Raw genomic sequence first — 17,490 nt, 5'->3', positions numbered from 1 at the left:
GATGGCACCTCGGGAGCTCTATCCTTAGCTGGGATAGGGCTGGCAGGTGGCATATCCTCTTTGTCTGCAAGGGCCCTCAGGTCAGGAAAGAAGGACCTACCCAGGACCCTTTGCCCCTCCCCAGCAGCTCTACAACAGGGAAGCCTTACGGTTTTAAGAGTCACAATTTGGCAGCACTTACCGAGCACAACCTTCTCTGTCTCAGGCTCCCTGAAGGTTGACCCTGAGTCTAATGCAAGGACACTCTGGTGGTGTTATGGGGTGAATTATGTCCCCCCAAAAGTTATGTTGACTCTGTAAATAGGAGAGTTCTTGTCGTTCTTTGCCACCATGTCAACCCCCACCTCATGGTGAGCCGGTGTACAATGGAACAAAGCAGTGCCCGGTCTTCCTCCACCCGCATGACTGGTTGTAGAGCAAGCCACTATAATCCACAGAGTTTTCGTTGGTTGATTTTCTGAAGTAGTTCACCAGGTGTTTCTTCCTAGTCCAGTTTAGCTTGGAAACTCCGCTGAAAACTGTTCAGCATCCTAGCAACATACAAGCCTCCACTGACTGACAGGTGGTGCATTGGTCAGGAGTTGAATCCAGGTTTTGTGCATGGAAGGTGAGAATTCTACCACTGAACCACCAATACCCTCCCCACTCTCTCCACCCTCCCTCCCCCTGAAAAAAAATATTACGTTGAAGTCTTAAGCCCGTACCTGTATATGTGACCCTGTTTGGAAACAGGGTATACTTTGTCATGTAATGAGGTCATACTGAGTAAGGTGGGTCCTACACCTTATCATTTCTGACTGGTGTCTTATAAAAAGAGCAGGATAGACACAGGGACACACACAGGGTGAAGACAATCACCAAGGAATGCAAAGGAACTGCTGGGGCTATCAACAAAGATAGGTCCCCGTCCCCCCTTAGAGCTGATGCTCTGATTCTAGCCTCCAGAATTGTGAGACAATAAATTCTGGCTCTCAGTTGTGGTATTTCTCTTAAGGCAGCACTATGGAAGTAAGCCAAGTGGGAAGGACCCAATCATGTCAGTGCCATGGCCCATGGGTCCCACCCACAGCCGTTCCAGAAGTTGGACCTGGAATCTCATAGCTGCCCCTTCTGTCTTCCCTGTCTTCAGAGCAGCTCCCATGCACCACCATCCAATGAACCCATCCATACCCCTTCCCTGCATAAAATTATCTGTATCTCTCTATAGCCTCCAGGACATGGGTCAGTAACTCAAAGGTGCTTTTGTCCCAGCTCTTCCATGGCCCTTTGTTGGTCATCCCGCCCAGTTCTGGTTGCCTTCCAGCAGAACAGAGGCTTCTCCCTCAGGATGACCAAGGCTAGACACGCCTTCTGTGCTGTCCCTTGGGGGTTTGCTCCCCAAGCCTCAGCTGTTTCCCTCAACAGCCTCCTTGAACCTCCTGGAACCTACTGGATCCATCCATTTCAGGTGCTGAGATCATTACTCCTGACTTGCTGTTCTCAAACTCCTGGGCCCACGATGATCAGCTGGGGGCCTTGTTCTATACAGTGCCAGCCACTGTCACTCCAGTGAGGGTGGAGGCTGTCCTCAGACTCCTTTGTCCTGCCTACACCACAGGGCAAATGGGCAGGCAAATCTGATGCCCCCCCAGCTGCAAGCTGAAAGTCTCCTGGAGAACAAAGGACACCGATGCTGGGGACACCAAAGGGACCCTGGCCAGTGTTGGGTGCTGAGTTCCGGGTGCTCTGGGCTCATGGCTTGGCTCAACTCATTCCTGGGGCTGGCACTTGAAGGGCTCAAAGGGTGTCACCATAGAAAGACTACAACCATGATAAATCATGCAGTTTAAGTCCATTGTAATGTAATTAAAAAACAAGAACAACACATTTACATGAAAGGAAATTCAGAAAATTAAAAAGAGGTAAGAAGCTACAGAGCTGATGGATGTGGCTTTCTTTGGTGTGGTTTGCTTCCATTTGTGTCATTCTTCTTCCCACCTTAAGAAGCGGGCTCAGCACTCTGGTTCCTTTGTGGTGTGACTCTGCTGAGTATTTGCTGGAAGGGAAGATGGGAGACAGAGAGCCCAGAGGGGTGGCAATGCTTGGCCCCGGGACCTCTGTGCAGTGCCTGTGGCTGGGCTGGCCCGGTTTCCCATCAGAGTCTTGTTGGCCAGATGCCCACTCCCAGTATCTGGTCATTTTCCTCTCTTCCATTCTCTTTGTCTTCGGCCACCTCTGTCCAGAGGCCCAAGGAGGAGGCCTCCCATGGCATGCCCTGACCACTTGGAGCACTGGTCACCAGGCCTCTTTCTAGGAGGCTGTCTGGCTACTTGCCCCTCAGACCTGATGCCCTTCCTGTTTGGCACAGATGCCCATCCTCACCCCAGGAGCCCTGCCATTGCACCCTCTAGACCCTGCAGTGTCCACGGGTATGGCCCAGGCCTTCTCAGGTGGTCTCTTGTGTGGTGGCGAGGTTGGGCCTTTAGCTGGAACTGGGTTGGTGGCTGGGAGATGGTGGGTATCCTGGGCCAAGCCCCTCACTTGGCCACCATGCAGGCAGAGGTTCTGTCCCTTGGGTTGAGCCCCATATCTAAGAGCTCTGTGTAGGAGGTCAGGATTGGATGGAAAGCCCTTTCCCAAGACCAGAGACCAAGTTTCCAGTTCAAAATGAAAAGGAGCCTCTTCCTCAGGCCAGGGCCATAGACGTGGTGGGGGAATCCCTGCGGTCTCCCAGGGTGGAACTGGCCAGGCGAGGGCTGGAGGAAGGGCCATTCAGTGAAGGTTGCAGCACTTCTCAAGGAGTATCCCTTTTGAGGTTGATGATCAGTGGCTCCCCTGCCTTGGTGCATGATGTCCCCACCAAGGATCTTTGAGATTTGGTGTCTTTCTGAGCCAGGCCTGGGGTGGGGTTTGAACTCAGGTCCCTGCTCCAAATGGACATGGGGAATACTGGCCCATCCCCTCCTCCAGAATGGACATTCACAGCTGATTCTGAGGGTCTCCCAGTGCAATGACCCCACCGGCGCTCCTGGTGCTGCTGTAAATGCTATTTAGGTATGGGGTAGCAGGGCATCCAGGCTGCTGGGTCTGTGGGAGAACCTGCTGTCCACCAGTTTCTCTGACAGGAGAGATATGAGATAGCATGGTCAGAGGGCAGTGAGGTGTCTGAAACGGTGGGGTCAGAGGGCAGGTTGGGACTTGGGTGGAGGGTGGAGCCACCTGAAGCTTGTTGTTCAGTTCGGCTTATGCGTTTTCCTCTCTCAGCAGCCCCTAGGCAGCCTGCCCGATCATATTCCTGTAGTCGGGGACGATGTTTCGCTTCATCTCCACCACTGAGGAGAAGATCCACTTCACCTGCGGGTGACAGCGTGGCAACGGTGAGCAGACCACCCCAGACCCCTATGGCTTCAGGCCCTGAGCCCTGATGCCCCCTCTCTCCTTCTGACTACCCGCCTGGGGTCCAGCTGCTCCATGCATGGAGAGCCTACTGGCAGAGTAGCCTGCTGTGGGGGGCGGTGGGCTGGGGGCTGGGGACTGGCGCAGGGTAGAGGTCCCCAGGATCAGACCTTGATGAGGGTGACGGTGGCACTGTAGCACACGCTGAGCAGGAAGAGCGTGATGAAGATGGAGATGGTGGTCCACAGCCCGTCCAGCTCCCCATCCTGAGCCTCCGCACAGCTCTCATCTGGGTGCAGCTCTGGAAAGGGGACGAGGGATCAGTGAGGGTGTCCCTGCTGTGGGGGCTGGTGCAGAGATGGGGGACAGGAAGGTACAGGAGGAAGGGTTCCATCCATGCTGGGGGTGGTCCTCCAGTCCCATCACCCTGCCCTCCCTGCCTGTCCCCTCCCAGGGACAGGTGAGGCAGTAGGGCCCCATGGTCAGCTGTCCCTGGCCATGCCTCTTCTGTGGTTTCTCAGGACTGTGCTGGGGACCCCTCCCCAGCTTTGGGCACTGTCCTCAGTCCCATCCTTCTCCTACAGTTTGGACCCCGGCATGGCTGGGAACTCCTGTCCCCACTTATGTTCCAGCCAGCTGTGAGAACCACTCATTTTTGCTCGCCCACCTGCGCTGGGCTGGTTAGGTCAGCATAAGGGGTCATCTTGGGACATGGCCACCCCAAGAACTCCTGCAGGCTGCCTGGACCCCAGGCCTTCCATTTCATCTCCCCTGGGTGCAAACGCCTGGAGGGCATCCCACCCTCCCCAGGGAAGCACAGTGCTAAGAAGTAATGTTAGGGACAGTGAAGGGATTTGACCCCATGTGTGAGGGGCAGGAGTGTGAGTGTGCAGGAGGCCAGTGGCATTCTTTGTCATCACAGAAGTGAGCTTGTGGTAATGTGAGAAGAGCAGGAGTCTTGCCCCTTTGAGCAGCTCTGGAGGGTGGGTCTGGGAGGAAGCATGTGGGTGCTTGCAATAGGGACCTGTCTGAGTCGGTCAGGTACAGATGAGCTGGGAGCAACCCACAGGGCACTTGTGCAGCTTTGGAGGGTGTAGGATGAGGCTGGTGTGTGTGTTCATGTGACCTGGGCTTGTGTTCACAGATATTGTGCAGTTTGCCCTTTGTGAGGCCCCAGTGTATAAGGGGAGTGCTTTTCTGTGCATGTGTGAATGTGTCCATGTGTTTGTGTGTACATGCATGCCCATGTATGGTTGTGTGTGCGGGTACATGTGTGTGCTTGGAAGTGCATGTGTGCCTTTGTTTTTGCGTGTGTTTACTTGTGCGTACGTGTGTGTATGTACATGGATGTATATGCATGTGTGTGAATATGAGTGATTGCATGTGTGCCGTGTGTCTGTGTGTGTATATAGGATTTTATGTGAGAGTGCATGTGTACCCACATGCCCATGTGTTTATGTGCGTGGGTGCGTGTGTGCGTGCGTGTGTGTGTGTGTGCACTGTGGTCCATGTATTCCTGCATGCATGCGTGCGGTGTGTGTGAAGATGATCTGTGGGTGCTGGAGTGTTGTTTCGCAGGAGAGGCTTGTGGTTCATGGGTGTGAATTCAGTGTCCAGGTGGGTGTCTTGTCAGTGCCCTCTCTCTCCTGGGCAGACCACCTGGATCCTGAGTGTGTTCTGTGCAGTGGTCTATTCTTGGAGCCCCAGCAGAAAAAAGAGGGCCCATCCCCATATCCAGGGGCCTCCATGTGAACACAGAGCCACCGTGGGAGCTCCTGCAAGGCCCTGTGGACAGGAACCCCTGGAAACAAATCAGACACTTTCTCCACCACACAGCTTCCCTAGGTGCGTCTACCTGTTCCCTCCCCCACTCCAGCCCAGAGTAGCTGCTGGCTGGAGGAAGGACCTAGAGGGGAGACACCTTTTATGAAGGACCTGTCCCTGTAGTAGGCTGCCCATGGCCATTTTCCCCAGGGTGGCCTACACAGACCCCTATGGTCTTCCCAATGGTGACAGTGGAGGTCTCAGGCCCCACCTGACTCCACAGCCTGGGAGAGCTCAGGTTCATGTGGGCCTTGGAAAGAACCATGCCAGTCTTGCAGTACCCCAGGGAAGAGCTGGGTGCTTTATTTTCGGGGTGAATTGCCTGTGAGTATTTACAGGCGAGGTTCCAGGTGTGCTCAGGGGCCCCGGCAAGCAGCAGGGGGTGGCAATTGCTGGACATGCTGGCCAGCGTTCATTTACCGGGAGACAGGGAGACGGCCTTCTGGGTGTGGTGGTTGGGCAGCGCCTCATGCAGAACCACACAGTAATAGGTGTTTCCTTGCTGCCAGCTCTTCTTGGGCAGTGTGAGCTTGCTGTACAGGAAGAAGGTTCCATCAGCCTCGAGCTGGGCTTCAGTGTTCGCATAGCTGTTCTCAGGCTGTGGCTGCTGGTTCTTTTGCCATGTAACATCAATGTCAGAGGGGTAGAATCCCTTCACCAGGCATGTGAGGCTGACCTTGTCCTTGGTCAGCTCATCTCGGTGTGGGGGTAAGGCATACACCTGTGGCTCATGGGGTTGGCCTGTGGGGATGAAGGTGGAGAGAGTTATTCCCAGTGTAGAGGAAGGGATTGCCCACCTGTCCTCGCCCACCTGCTGCCTCACCTTTGGCCTTGGAGATGACCTTCTCAACAGGTGATGGGAGGGCAGTATTGTTGACCTTGCACTTGAACTCTTTGCCCTCGAGCCAGTCTTGGTGCGAGATGGGGAGTGCACTGACCACGTGGTACGTGCTGTTGTACTGCCCCTTCGGCTCGTTGGTCTTGGCCGTGTTCATCTGTTTACCATCCACGTACCAGGTGAACTGGACGTTCAGGTCTTCCTGGCCAACATCTACCACTAGGCACGTCACCTCGGGGGTTCGGGAGGTCGTGAGGGTGTCCTTGGGCTTGGGGGGGAAGATGAAAATGGAGGGCCCTCCCAGGAGCTCAGCTTCTGGTGGAAGAGCTGAGTATCAGTGACAGGGCTATGGGGGCTGGGTGTGGGTTGGGTTTGTCCTCCCATTGGGGCTGTCTCCATTTAGCAAGTGTGGGGCTTGCTTTACCTGTGCACTTGCATTTTCCTCCCACTTTGGGTGGCACTGCAGAGAGAGCAGACAGACAGGGAGTGTTACCTTAGTGGGAAAGAGGGTGGGCATCCCAGTTGAAGGAGGGAATGTTTGGCCCTCAGACAGGGATGAAGTCAAGTTAGCCCTTCCATGCAGCAGTTGGCGGCTCTGAGACCCACCATCCGATTCTGAGCCCAGCGACTGGATTATGGGCATCCAGACTGTATGTGCCCTAGGCCTGGTGCGTGACCCCAGAAGACCCCCTGCTTGAATTTGTGGGATCCCAGGATGGGGTAGGCAGAGCCCTATTGTGAGGGCAGGCAGGCATCTCTTGGTGTGTCAGGGGCCTCAGGCTGACCCTGAACCTGTCTGCTGGGGACGCAGGCTGTGGGTCCCCCACTGGAACCATGTCATGGCTCACCGATCTTCTTGTCCACCTTGGTGTTGCTGGCCGAGTGGGCGACGTTGCAGATGTAGGTTTGGCTGTTCCAGCCGCTGGCGGGCACGATCACCATGCTACTGAGGGAGTACAGGCCGGATGACTGCAGGACGGCTGGGAAGGTGTGTGTCCCAGACAGGGCTCCAGAGTTCCAGGACACCGTCACTGGCTCTGGGAAGTAGTTGGTGACCAGGCAGGCCAGGGCCACCTTGGATTCGAATGTGGTCCCACAGCCGGGGGCCAGGAGAAAGACTGATGGGGCCGTGGTGGAGGCTGCAAGAGAGGGGACCCCACATGACAATGTGGGCAAGCCGAGCCAGGCTGCCTGCCTGCCAGACGTGTCCTCTGTGCTCACAGGCACCAGGGGTATACACCTGAGGAGCACATCTGGACACACCTGGGTCACACAGCTAGCCAGGCCCACCCACTCCCACCTCAGCACCCCGTCTCTGGAGGCCCCTGGGAAGGTGCCAGGCCTGGGACGTCTCTGATCTGACATGCTTCCAGGACCAGGAGCCTTGGCTGTGGCCTCGCTGACTATGCCAGGACCACAGGCTTGAATCGGTCAGCTGGCCAGCTTTCTAAGACCACCTAGAGCCAGTTCAGCCCTGGGGTCTCCCAGTCCCTTCCTCCCACTTTGCTTATCCATTAGCCTTCAGGTGGGTGGCACCAGGTTCCCTACCTCGTCTGCCTGACCCCAGACTGTGGGCCCCTGGTCCAGCCAGCTTCTCTATGGTCTTTCAGCCAGTGACCATCTCTGGCCCCTCTTGCCCCAGCCTGGGCCTGTACTTTGGAGTGGGAGCCTCTGCTGTACTCTGTCAGGACTCCAGTCCAGGGTGTTCCACCCAGAGCCTCTTGCCAGTCCTGTCTCTGCCTTCTGTGTCTCCAGGTCTCCTGGGGTCCACCCCCTCCCTCCAGGAAGGATCTCTCTCTGTAGTGAAGGCTGCTCAGGCCTTGTCTTATGTCAGTGACTGCTGGCCAGGCCCCTCCCTGTCCTGGACCAATTCCCTGGGAGCGTGGGCATGGCTTTCTCTGTCCCACTCCCCACCCACCAGCCCAGCCCAGGCGCCGAGCCCAGGCTCCTTCTAGTCTGTTCCTCTGGGCCTGCGATCCTGTGGCCCCCTGTGACTCCACCAATCCAGCATCCACACTCCCCACACTGTGGCCTACCTATGCTTCCTGGCCACTGTCTAGCTCCTTGCTCACCTAGACGCTTCCTCCTCCTTGCATGGTCCTTCCTGAGCTAGCTCCAAGGCACACCTCTTGCTCCCTCCACAATCCAAACTCAGCCTGTCCCTGCCTTTGCCCACCTGGCTCCCAGGTCTATCAGTTCAGCCCGAGCCCTACCCACCCTCAGGCCCTGCTTTGTAGCCTAGCAGCTCTGGAAACCAGGGCACCCCAGCCCACCCTTAGCCCAGGTGGGAGCCCTGCACCTGCCCTTGGATCCTCTTCTTCCCTGTTTGTGCCGGTACTGTGAGCCCCAGGCAGGTCGAGTGCACTCTCTGTCCCTGAGTCCTCAGGCTTCAGAAGCTCAAGCCCACCCCTCCCAGGCCTGTGCCTTCCAACTATGAGCCCCCCTGGCTGTCCCCTCTCCCTTGCCCACTCGTCCCACAGGTTCCAGCAGCCGCTGCTCAGGCCCCTCTGCTGGGTCAGCCACCTTGTGACCTCACCCCATGTTGCCACCACCCCTGAAACAGGGCTGAGCCCTTTGGAAGAGCCACTGGCTTCTCCCTCAGCCCTGGGGCCTCCGCTGCCCAGAGTCCCCTCCCTGCACCAGCCTTGGATCTCCTGCCAGACCAGTCTCCTGCCTCTGCCCACCTGTTCCCCATCGGTCAGCTCAGGCCTGGCCCCTCCCAGCTTTCCCAGCCTAGAGCACTTCGCCCTCCTCAGGGCCCTCAGCACTGAGTAACCAGAACTCCTTCCCCAGCTCCTGCAGGACTCCCGCGCCCCCTGCTCTCCAGGCCTGAGACCACCTACACAGGCCCTGAGGCCAGGACCTGCCTCAGTGTCCTCAGGCCTTCTGCCCCCCTGCCAGCCCCAGCACATTCAGCCAGACTTGCCAGGTGGCACTTCCCAGTACTGGGCTTGTTCCCTCGGCCGCCAGGACACCCACCCTAGGCCCAGCTGTTCAGGTGCCAAGGCTCTCAGTCTCTCCTGTCAGAGCAACTAGCTGCTACCCCCATCTCTCGGCCTCAGCTCTCTGACCCCAACCCCCTTGCAACCAGCGACTAAATCATAGCTCCTAGCTCTCAGTTTCCAGCCCCCAGCTCCTAGAACCCAATCCCTAGCTTTAAGTCCCCAGCAGGTAGCACCCACCCCCCAGCTACCAGCCCCTAGCTCCTGGCACTGAACTACCAGCTCTCAGCATTCAAGTCCCAGGCTCCAGAACCCAACCCTCAGCTCCCAGCCCCTAGCTCTCAGTTCTGAGCAGACAGCTCCCAGCCCCTAGCTCCTAGCTCCCAGCCTTCAAGTCCCAGCCTCCCGACCCCTATCCCAGTCCCTGCTTCTCAGCTACCTGTCCCTGGCCCCTAGCTCCTAGCCTCTAGCTCCTAGCACCCAGTTCTCAGCTCTATCACCTACCTCTCATCTTCCACTATTCACTCACCAGACTCAGCTCCTACTCTTTATCTTCTAGCCCCTAGCATTCAATTTCTAGCCTCCAGGTTCCAGCCCTCATCTCCTGGCTCCTAGCCTCCAGTTCTCAGCCCTCAGCCCCCAGCTCCTAGCCTCCAGTTCCCAGTCCCAGCCCCCAGCTCTCCCCTCCCAACGCGAGCCCCCATCTCCCAGCCCCAGCTCTTAGCAACCAGTTCCTAGCACCCAGCACCCAGCTCCCAGTTTCCAGCTCCCATTCCTAGCACCCAGCTCCCACTCCTAGCATGTATCTCTCAGCTCCCAGCATTCACCCACCAGCCCCTAGCTCTCAGCTTGCTGCCCCCGCCCCCAGCTCCTAGCACCCAGCTGCTAGCACACAGCTCTCAGCTTGCATCTCCCAGCTCCCAGGTCCTAGCAACCAGCTTCTAACACCCAGCTTTCAGCTCCCAGCCCCCAGCTCTGAGGTCCTAGCCCTCAGATCTCAGCTCGCAGCTCCTAACACCTAGTTCCTAGCACTCAACTCCAGCCTCTAGCTCCTAGTAACCAGCTCCTAGCACCCAGCTCCTAGAAACCAGCTCCTACCACCCAGTTTCTAGCAACGAGCTCCTAAGACCCAGCACCCAGCCCCCAGCTCCTAGCAATGAGCTCCTAGCCACCAGCTTATAGCACCCAGCCCCTAGCGCCCAGTTTCCAGCTCCAGCTCCTAGCACCCAGCTCCTAGCCCCGAGCTGCTAGCACCCAGCTCCTAGTACCCAGCTTCTAGCACCCAGCTCTTAGCCTCTGGCTCCTAGCCCCAGCTTCCAGCCCTGAGCTCTTAGCACCCCGTTCCTAGCCCTCAGCTCCCTGCCCCAAGCTGCCAGCACACAGCTCCTAGCCCCCAGCTCCTAGCCCCCAGCTCCTAACTCAGCTCCTAGGAACAAGACCCCAGCTCCTAGTCCCCAGCTCCTAGCACTCATCTCCCAACCCCGAACTCCTAGCATCCAGCTCCTAGCCCCCAGCTCCCAGCAGCCACCTTCTAGCCCTCAGTTCCTAGCAACCATCCACCAGCTTTTAGCCCCTAGCTCCTAGCAATCAGATCCCAGCTCTCAGATCTCAGTTACCAGTTACCACTCCCAGCCCTGAGCTCCTAGCAGCCAGCCCCCAGCCCCCAGCCCCCAGCCCCCAGCCCCAGCTCCTAGCACTCTCCAGTTCCTAGCCCCCAGCTCCCAGTGCCCAGCCCCCAGCTCCTATTCCCAGCTTGTGGCAACCAGCTCCAAGCCCCCAGCTCCTAGCCTCCAGCTTCTAGCAGTCAGCTCCTAGCACCCAGGTCCCAGCATCTAACTCCTAGACCACATATCCCAGCTGTGAGCTCCTAGCCCTCAGCTGCCAGCCCTCAGCTCCTAAACCCCAGCTCCCAGTCCCCAGGTACTAGCCCCAGCTTCTAGCACCCAGCTCCTAGCTTTCTGCCCCTAGCCCCCAAGTCCTAGCACCCAGCTCCTGCCTCCCTGCTCTCAACCGCTAGCTTCTAGTCCCTAGCTCCCAGCTCCTAGAAACAAGCTCCCAGTGTCAACACCTACCACTCAGTTCTCAGCATCACTTACCAGCCCCCAGCTCTCATCCCCAGCCCCCAGCTCCTGGCACCCAGCTCCCAGCCCTAGTACTGACTTCTCAGCTACCAGCATTCACCCACCAGCCCCCCAGCTCTCAGACCCAGGCTCACAGTCCCTAGCCCCAGCTCTCAGCTGCCAGCTCTCAGCACCCAGTTCCCAGTCCTCAACTTACAGCTCCCAGCTCCTAGCACCCTTCCCCTATCCCCCAGCTCATGGCTCTCAGCCCCCAGCTCCTAACTCTCAGTTCTTAGCCCCTATTCCCAGATCCCAGTTCCTAGCACCCTGTCCCTAGCCCCAGCTCCCAGCCCCTAGCATCCAGGCCTTAGCCCCCAGCTCCCAGCCCCTAGTACCCAGCCCCAAGTCCCTAGCACCTGGCTCCCAGCTTCTAGCTCCCAGCACCCAGCCCCCAGCCCCAGGCTCCCAGTCACCACCACCCAGCTCCTAACACACCACTCCTATCATGTAGCTCCAAACCACTAGGACCCAGTTTCTGTGTCCAGCACCTAGCACCTAGCACTCAGCTCCTAGCTCTCAGCTCTCAGCTCTCAGCTCCCAGCTCCGAGGCCCTAGCCCTCAGCTCTCAGCTACTGGCTACTAACACCTGGCTCTCATCTCTAAGCCCCTAGCTTCCATCTGCCAACTCTAAGTACCTAGCCCCCAGCTTGTATCTCCCAGCTCCCAGCTCTCAATCTCCAGCCCCTATCCCCAGCCTCCAGCTCCTAGCACCCAGCACCAGCTTTCAGCCCCTAGCTCTCAGCTCCCAGCTCCTAATACTCAGCATTCAGCTCCAACTTCCAATCTCCTACCATCCAGCCCTCAGAACCCAGTCCTTGTCCCCAGTCCCCAGCTTGCAGCTCCCAGCCCCTAGCCCCAAGCCATTAGTTCTCCACTTTTAACACCCAGCCCTCAGCCCCTATATCCCAGCCCCTAGCTCTCACCTCCTATCTCCCCAACCCCAAGCCCCTAGCACATAGCTCCCAGCTCCTAGCACCCAGTAGCACCAGATCCAAACCCCTACCTCCTGGCCTCTAACAACCAGCCTCTAGCTCCAGCTCCCAAACCACACTTCCCAGCTTTCAGTTTGTAGCCCCCAGTTCCTCGCACCCGCTACCCCGGCCCCATTTCCCTAGTTCCCTCCCAATGAGCTGCTGGCTCTTGTCAGGCCTCACCCCAACTTCCTCAACCCCAGTTTTGGCCCCTGATCTCCCCATTGGCAGGATCAATGCTGACCCCCAAACATGACTGGATCTACTCCTCCCAGCCCTGTATCTACTCCTGGGAGCCCGACATCTCCCTTTTGCCCCTAGGTCCCTGGATCTGACCCTTTTTTCCTGAAGCCCATCCTGCTGGCCACTCAATGCCTGCCCTGGGCCCAGTCCCCCACCCTCTGAGCTTGGGCACAGGGACACCCACTCTGACCCCTCCTGCCCTTGGCCCGGGCTGTAGCCTAGTATCCCTCCCTGCCACCTTCTCTGACCCTCCCCTGGGGCTCCTACTGGCTCCATGAGTCTGGACTGAAGCCTTTGGCCACTGGAAGGTCCCTCCCCTGTGCTGAGCCCACCTCATTCCTGAGCCCTGGCTTTGCTGTGTTGCCTGTGCCCTAAGCCCAACTCAGACACTGTGCAACTCCTGGGCCTCCACCCACCCATCCTGGCACTGTCTCCAAGGGCCCAGGGCCCCTTGCAGCCTGCTTTGCCTGCCTTTGGCATCCAGCTCTGTTCGAGTGGCCGTGCCCCTGCCACCGCTCTTTGGTCCCTGCAATGGGCAGCCTCCAACCCCATATGGCCAGCCATTCAGCCTGAGCTGCCAGTTGTTCTCTGAGCCTGAGGGCCTGTTTTCTGCTCTGCTCATCCCAGAATCCTTGTGGCTGTTTCGCTGGTCAGGTCTGGCTGATCCCACCGATGCCCCTCCACCCTCACCTTTAGCTCTGACCCCCCTCCTCTGCAGACAAGCTGCTCCCTGCCCACCTGACTCACCGAGCTAGTGCCCTGCGCTGGCCCTGGCCCAGGGGGCTCCTGGCCCCTCCCAGCCCTGGCCCCTGAGTTGTGAACTCCTCCACAGGTTGCAACAACTAAGAACGGGATTGAAACCTGGCTGGCACCGCTTGCTTCCTGAAGTTCTCCTTTCGTCTGGGTGATTTCTGCCTTGGGGGCAGTCCAGACACTCTAGAGCCTCTCACTTGGGCGTGTGGGAGAGGCGTGGTGCCCTGGGACCCAGAGGAGCCTGGGAGGGGCAGGTAGAAGCACCAGGTATCAGGCACTGGCTACTTCCCCCCTCCCCCCCAGGATCCCCAGGCCAGTCTTGGCCGGGCAGTGACTGTGTCCCTCTCAGGCCCCCCACATCAAGTGCCCAGACTAAAACCCACCAGCAGGCTGAGGTTCCAGGGCCTCTCTCCTGACCCCCATGGACACATCCCTCTGCTGTTACCTGGGTGCAGTGTGGGCAGATCAGTGCCTCTGGATGATCCTGGTCCTTGGTGCCGCTGAGACCCTCAGCCCAGCCCCAAGCCCCATCCTTTTCCACACCTGTCTGAGCTACCAGCACAACTGGCCTCAGGAGGAAAACCTTGTCATTTTGATCCCTGCCTCTGGCTCCTGCAGATGGCTTCCCTCCTGCCTCTTTGGTACCATCCTTGGCCCATCTTCCTGACCACCAAATGGGTGCAATGCCCTGGCCAGAGGGGACGTTGGTCTCAAGATCCACCCAAGGGACATTTGCAGACACTAGAGAAACACTTTGAGTCTGTATCATCCCTTGTCAGCTCATGCACGTTGATAACATTGGCAAAGTCCCTCAGTGTATTTCTGTCTTCTTGGTTCAGACCTGTGAGTGTGCATCACATAGAGTCCATACCCACCACCAGGCCCAGCTTTCTGGAAGATCAGCTGACAATTCTTGCATGCTGTGTGGAGCTCACCATCTTCTGGTCCCAACCTGTCTTGGCTCCCTGGCCTCTCCCAGGACTGCTCCTGAATTATAGCAGTGTGGGCTGGTCTCCAGGAAACTTGGCAACTCTGGAGGTAATTACAGGATTCACAAGCACCAGGTGGCTACTGTCCTTGGACCAAGGAGGGCAAAAACTGCTTTGGCCAGTGGTCATTTGGGCATTTATGGTTCTGGGCTTTATCAAAATCTGTAGGAATGTCACCATTCTAGTTCTCAAGGTCACATTCTTTCCAGACAAATTCTTTCACATGAGACACCTGGTGAGGCTGTGAATTAATTCATTTGGTGTTGAGACTTGGCAAGCTGTTGTAGCAAACGTTGGGTCTGACTTCCAGATACGTTCCCCCCTACAATCACATTCAACCTGTGGTTATGAGAGAAAATCAATGCTTTTAGGGCAGCGATGGGGCCCCTTGCTCTCTGACCTTGCCTCTAGCTGAGAGCTTGGAGTTCTGAGATCATCCTTCTTATTGTGTAGTCTCCAATGCAATGATGAAAGGCCAGCTGCTCCTCAGTCCTTCCAGTCCTCATTCCTAAGCTAACATTGTCTTGCAACAGTATCTGTCTCCCCAAAGGCTCGCTGTTAATCGCCACTTCATTTCAGGCAAATGTAGATGATCATTTATGTGCCAGATTTGCCACAGTCTGCCGGGACTGCCCCTGTCTCCTTTCCACTGATGAGCATTTCCTCCAAAAGACGTCATAATTAATTAATCAGATAAGCAATCTCAGTTCCCATCTCTGGGGTTCTGCCTCATGAAATTACTTTGTTGCTCATTACTTTGTAAAACAGAATTGAATCAAGAAAACGGAAGACCCTCCAGGTGTTTCAAAGAGTTAGGGACGCGACATGGTGAACCAAATGCGCACAACCTTGTTAGATGAGCTGGGGGAGTGAAGATCGCAAAAAAGTGCTGCCATCCAGAAACGCAGAGGCTCAGGATTCCCAAGGAAGCAAGTGGTCAACTGCCTGCCACACCGAAGTGGGTGATTCCCAGGAGGCTGCTCAAAATTGCCATAATGGTAAAAATGATGGCCACTGGGGTGCGGTACACTTGCTCAAAATCTGAAAGAAAGACAGCATATCCACTTTTCCTTGTGGTGTGGGTCAGATCACACTATGGGGTTGAGTGTTGGCATGATTGTGTGCACATGTCCCAAAACAAGAAGGTGAAAGTGAGTCCCATCATCAACACTCATTGGTGATTCCGTGGTAGCATTCTCACCATCCATGTGGGAGACCCAGGTTCTATTCCCAGATAGTGCACTTCTTGTGCAGCCATCATCCATCTGTCAGTGGAGACGTTCATGTGGCTATGATGCCGAACAGGTTTCAGCAAAGTTTCCAGACTAAGACAGACTAGGAAGAAAGGCCTGGAGATCTACATCTGAAAAGCAGCCAATGAAAATTTTATGGATCCCAATAGTCTGGTCTGCAACCAGTGAAGGGGATGGACTGGGCAGCATTTTGTACCATTATGCATGGTGTTGACATGAGCTGCTACAACAACAAAACCCAGCAGGCAACCTTGTCATGGCTGGAACAACACAGTGAGTGGAAAGTTAATGACCTGAGTTGCCTCACTATTTGGAGGCCCTGGTTAAAGGTATGAGTCTCCAGGAACCTTCTAGCTCTGGAAGATGCTTGCAGGGGGTACAGGGTTGCCTGGACCAGCCCTTGTATTCGGGATGCTCTTCCACAGACTGCAACCAACTTCTGTTTGTCCACACTGTGCCCCAAGGGGCTCTAGGCCCTCATCAGGTTCACGTATGCCTCCTGCTTGAGTCCAAGTCCAAAAATAGAGTTAGGCTGTTTGTAACCATGATCATGAGCTGTGATCACAAAACCTTGTGTCTTCTAAGAAATAAGCCCAACCCAGTGTATCTTAAAAGGAAAGCCCATAAGAACCACTGGGCAGGATCTTAAATCTCCAACACGCTCTCAATCTCACTGGCCTGCCTTTAAGGCCATCAGGCAGGTGGATGGGTGGGGGGTGGAAGAGAGAAGGCCGTAGGGTAACCCCTTCCTGGGAACCGCAGTCCTAATCAGCCATAGAAACTGGAACATGCTCCAACGGTGCAGGGAATTTAGATGATTTTGACTAAGAATCAAACATATTTAAGAGATTTATTTTGTGCTGATACAAATCACGATAACAACTGAGGACCCCTTCCCTTTAACTGAGATACTTCCTTTGAGCCACAACCCCAACCCAGTTTTCTACCCTAACCCCTAGGAATGTAGGACATATGTTTCCAGCTTTTGAACCCTTACTTTCTCTTTTGGCAACTCATGCAAAGTGGTTGGTATTGTTTTGACAAAATCCCTGTGCTGTGCTATGTTTGATCTCATAACACCCTTAAGCCAGTTCCTGGTCATGGTGAGTGTAAACATCTGCCTTTCAGGCTGAGTGGATGCACATCCTCCCAGCTTAGCTAGAGGGTAGCTCTGGATATGTACCTCCTGTCTCCACTGGCCTCAGTGATAGGGCCTTGGTCTAGCTATTTTCTAGGACAATCCATGCCCCTCAAAGTCATGCCTAGAGGTAGACAATAATGTGGGGTTCCGGGATCCGACAGACTTAGAAGGAACATGGAAAATCGGTTTCTGTCTGATTCCATGTCCCCACTCAGTGACAAAACATTCTAGAAGTGCCAAAGGAGATCAGTTAAAGGATGTTCTCCCAGTATGCAGCATTGGAGGTTCAGCGGTAGAGTTCTCACCTTGCATGTGGGAGACCCGGATTCGATTCCCAGCCAATGCACATCATGTGCAGCCACCACCCATCTGTCAGCGGAGGCTTGCATGTTACTATGGTACTGAAGAGATTTCAGCAGAGGTTCTAGACTCAGATGGACTTGAAATAAAGGCCTGGAGAAGGATTTCTGAAAACCAGCCAACGAAAGCCCTGTGGATCACATCTGTGATCTGAAACCTATCATGGATGGTGCAGGACTGGGCAGCGCTTTGTTCCGCTGTGGACGGAGTCACTATAAGTTGAGGGGTGACTCCATGGAACCTTACCACAACCTCTCCCAGTGTTCCTGTCCAATAACTGGAATAGACTGTCCCAACATGGGGAGGCCTAGTGTGGTCTGCACAGGGTAGTCTGACATCCCCTAGCCTGCCAGCGAGGAAGATCAAGGCATCTCTGATGACAGCCTCCATTTCTTCTATGCTGTCAGCTCTGGCAGCCCCTGTCCCCAGCACCTCTCTCCAGGTGCAACCCTTCGGCCGTTCCAGCTGCCAGATACTCTGTTCCCCAGGTGTGGTGCCAGGAAATGCCTGGTTCAGCCAGCATCCACAGGTTGGCTCTGGAGCTGTCTCTATAAAATGTTCCACTCCCTGGCTGCTGAAAGGGGTGTCAGGTCAAGGGGGAGCTGGCAGGAGGTCAGATGGGGTGGGGGGGACATCAAGGCAGAGGATTTACCTGGGCTCTCTCCCTCAGTGAACTGGCTC

At 56.1% G+C, this 17,490-nt stretch overlaps 1 gene segment (V, D, J or C); it reads right to left on the bottom strand.

Moving 5' to 3' along the window:
• Nucleotides 1-697: 697 nt before the first annotated feature.
• On the bottom strand, nucleotides 698-6,943 carry LOC111752813 (immunoglobulin heavy constant gamma 1-like). The segment is given in 6 exon segments: nucleotides 698-3,333; nucleotides 3,546-3,676; nucleotides 5,620-5,940; nucleotides 6,023-6,305; nucleotides 6,462-6,497; nucleotides 6,886-6,943. Coding segments are annotated over 4 exon segments (708 nt in total).
• Between the last annotated feature and the right edge of the window lie 10,547 nt (nucleotides 6,944-17,490).

The sequence above is a fragment of the Loxodonta africana genome, chromosome 21 (assembly GCF_030014295.1).
Source record: "Loxodonta africana isolate mLoxAfr1 chromosome 21, mLoxAfr1.hap2, whole genome shotgun sequence".
NCBI lineage: Eukaryota > Metazoa > Chordata > Mammalia > Proboscidea > Elephantidae > Loxodonta > Loxodonta africana.
This window is presented reverse-complemented; position numbering and strand designations above follow the sequence as displayed.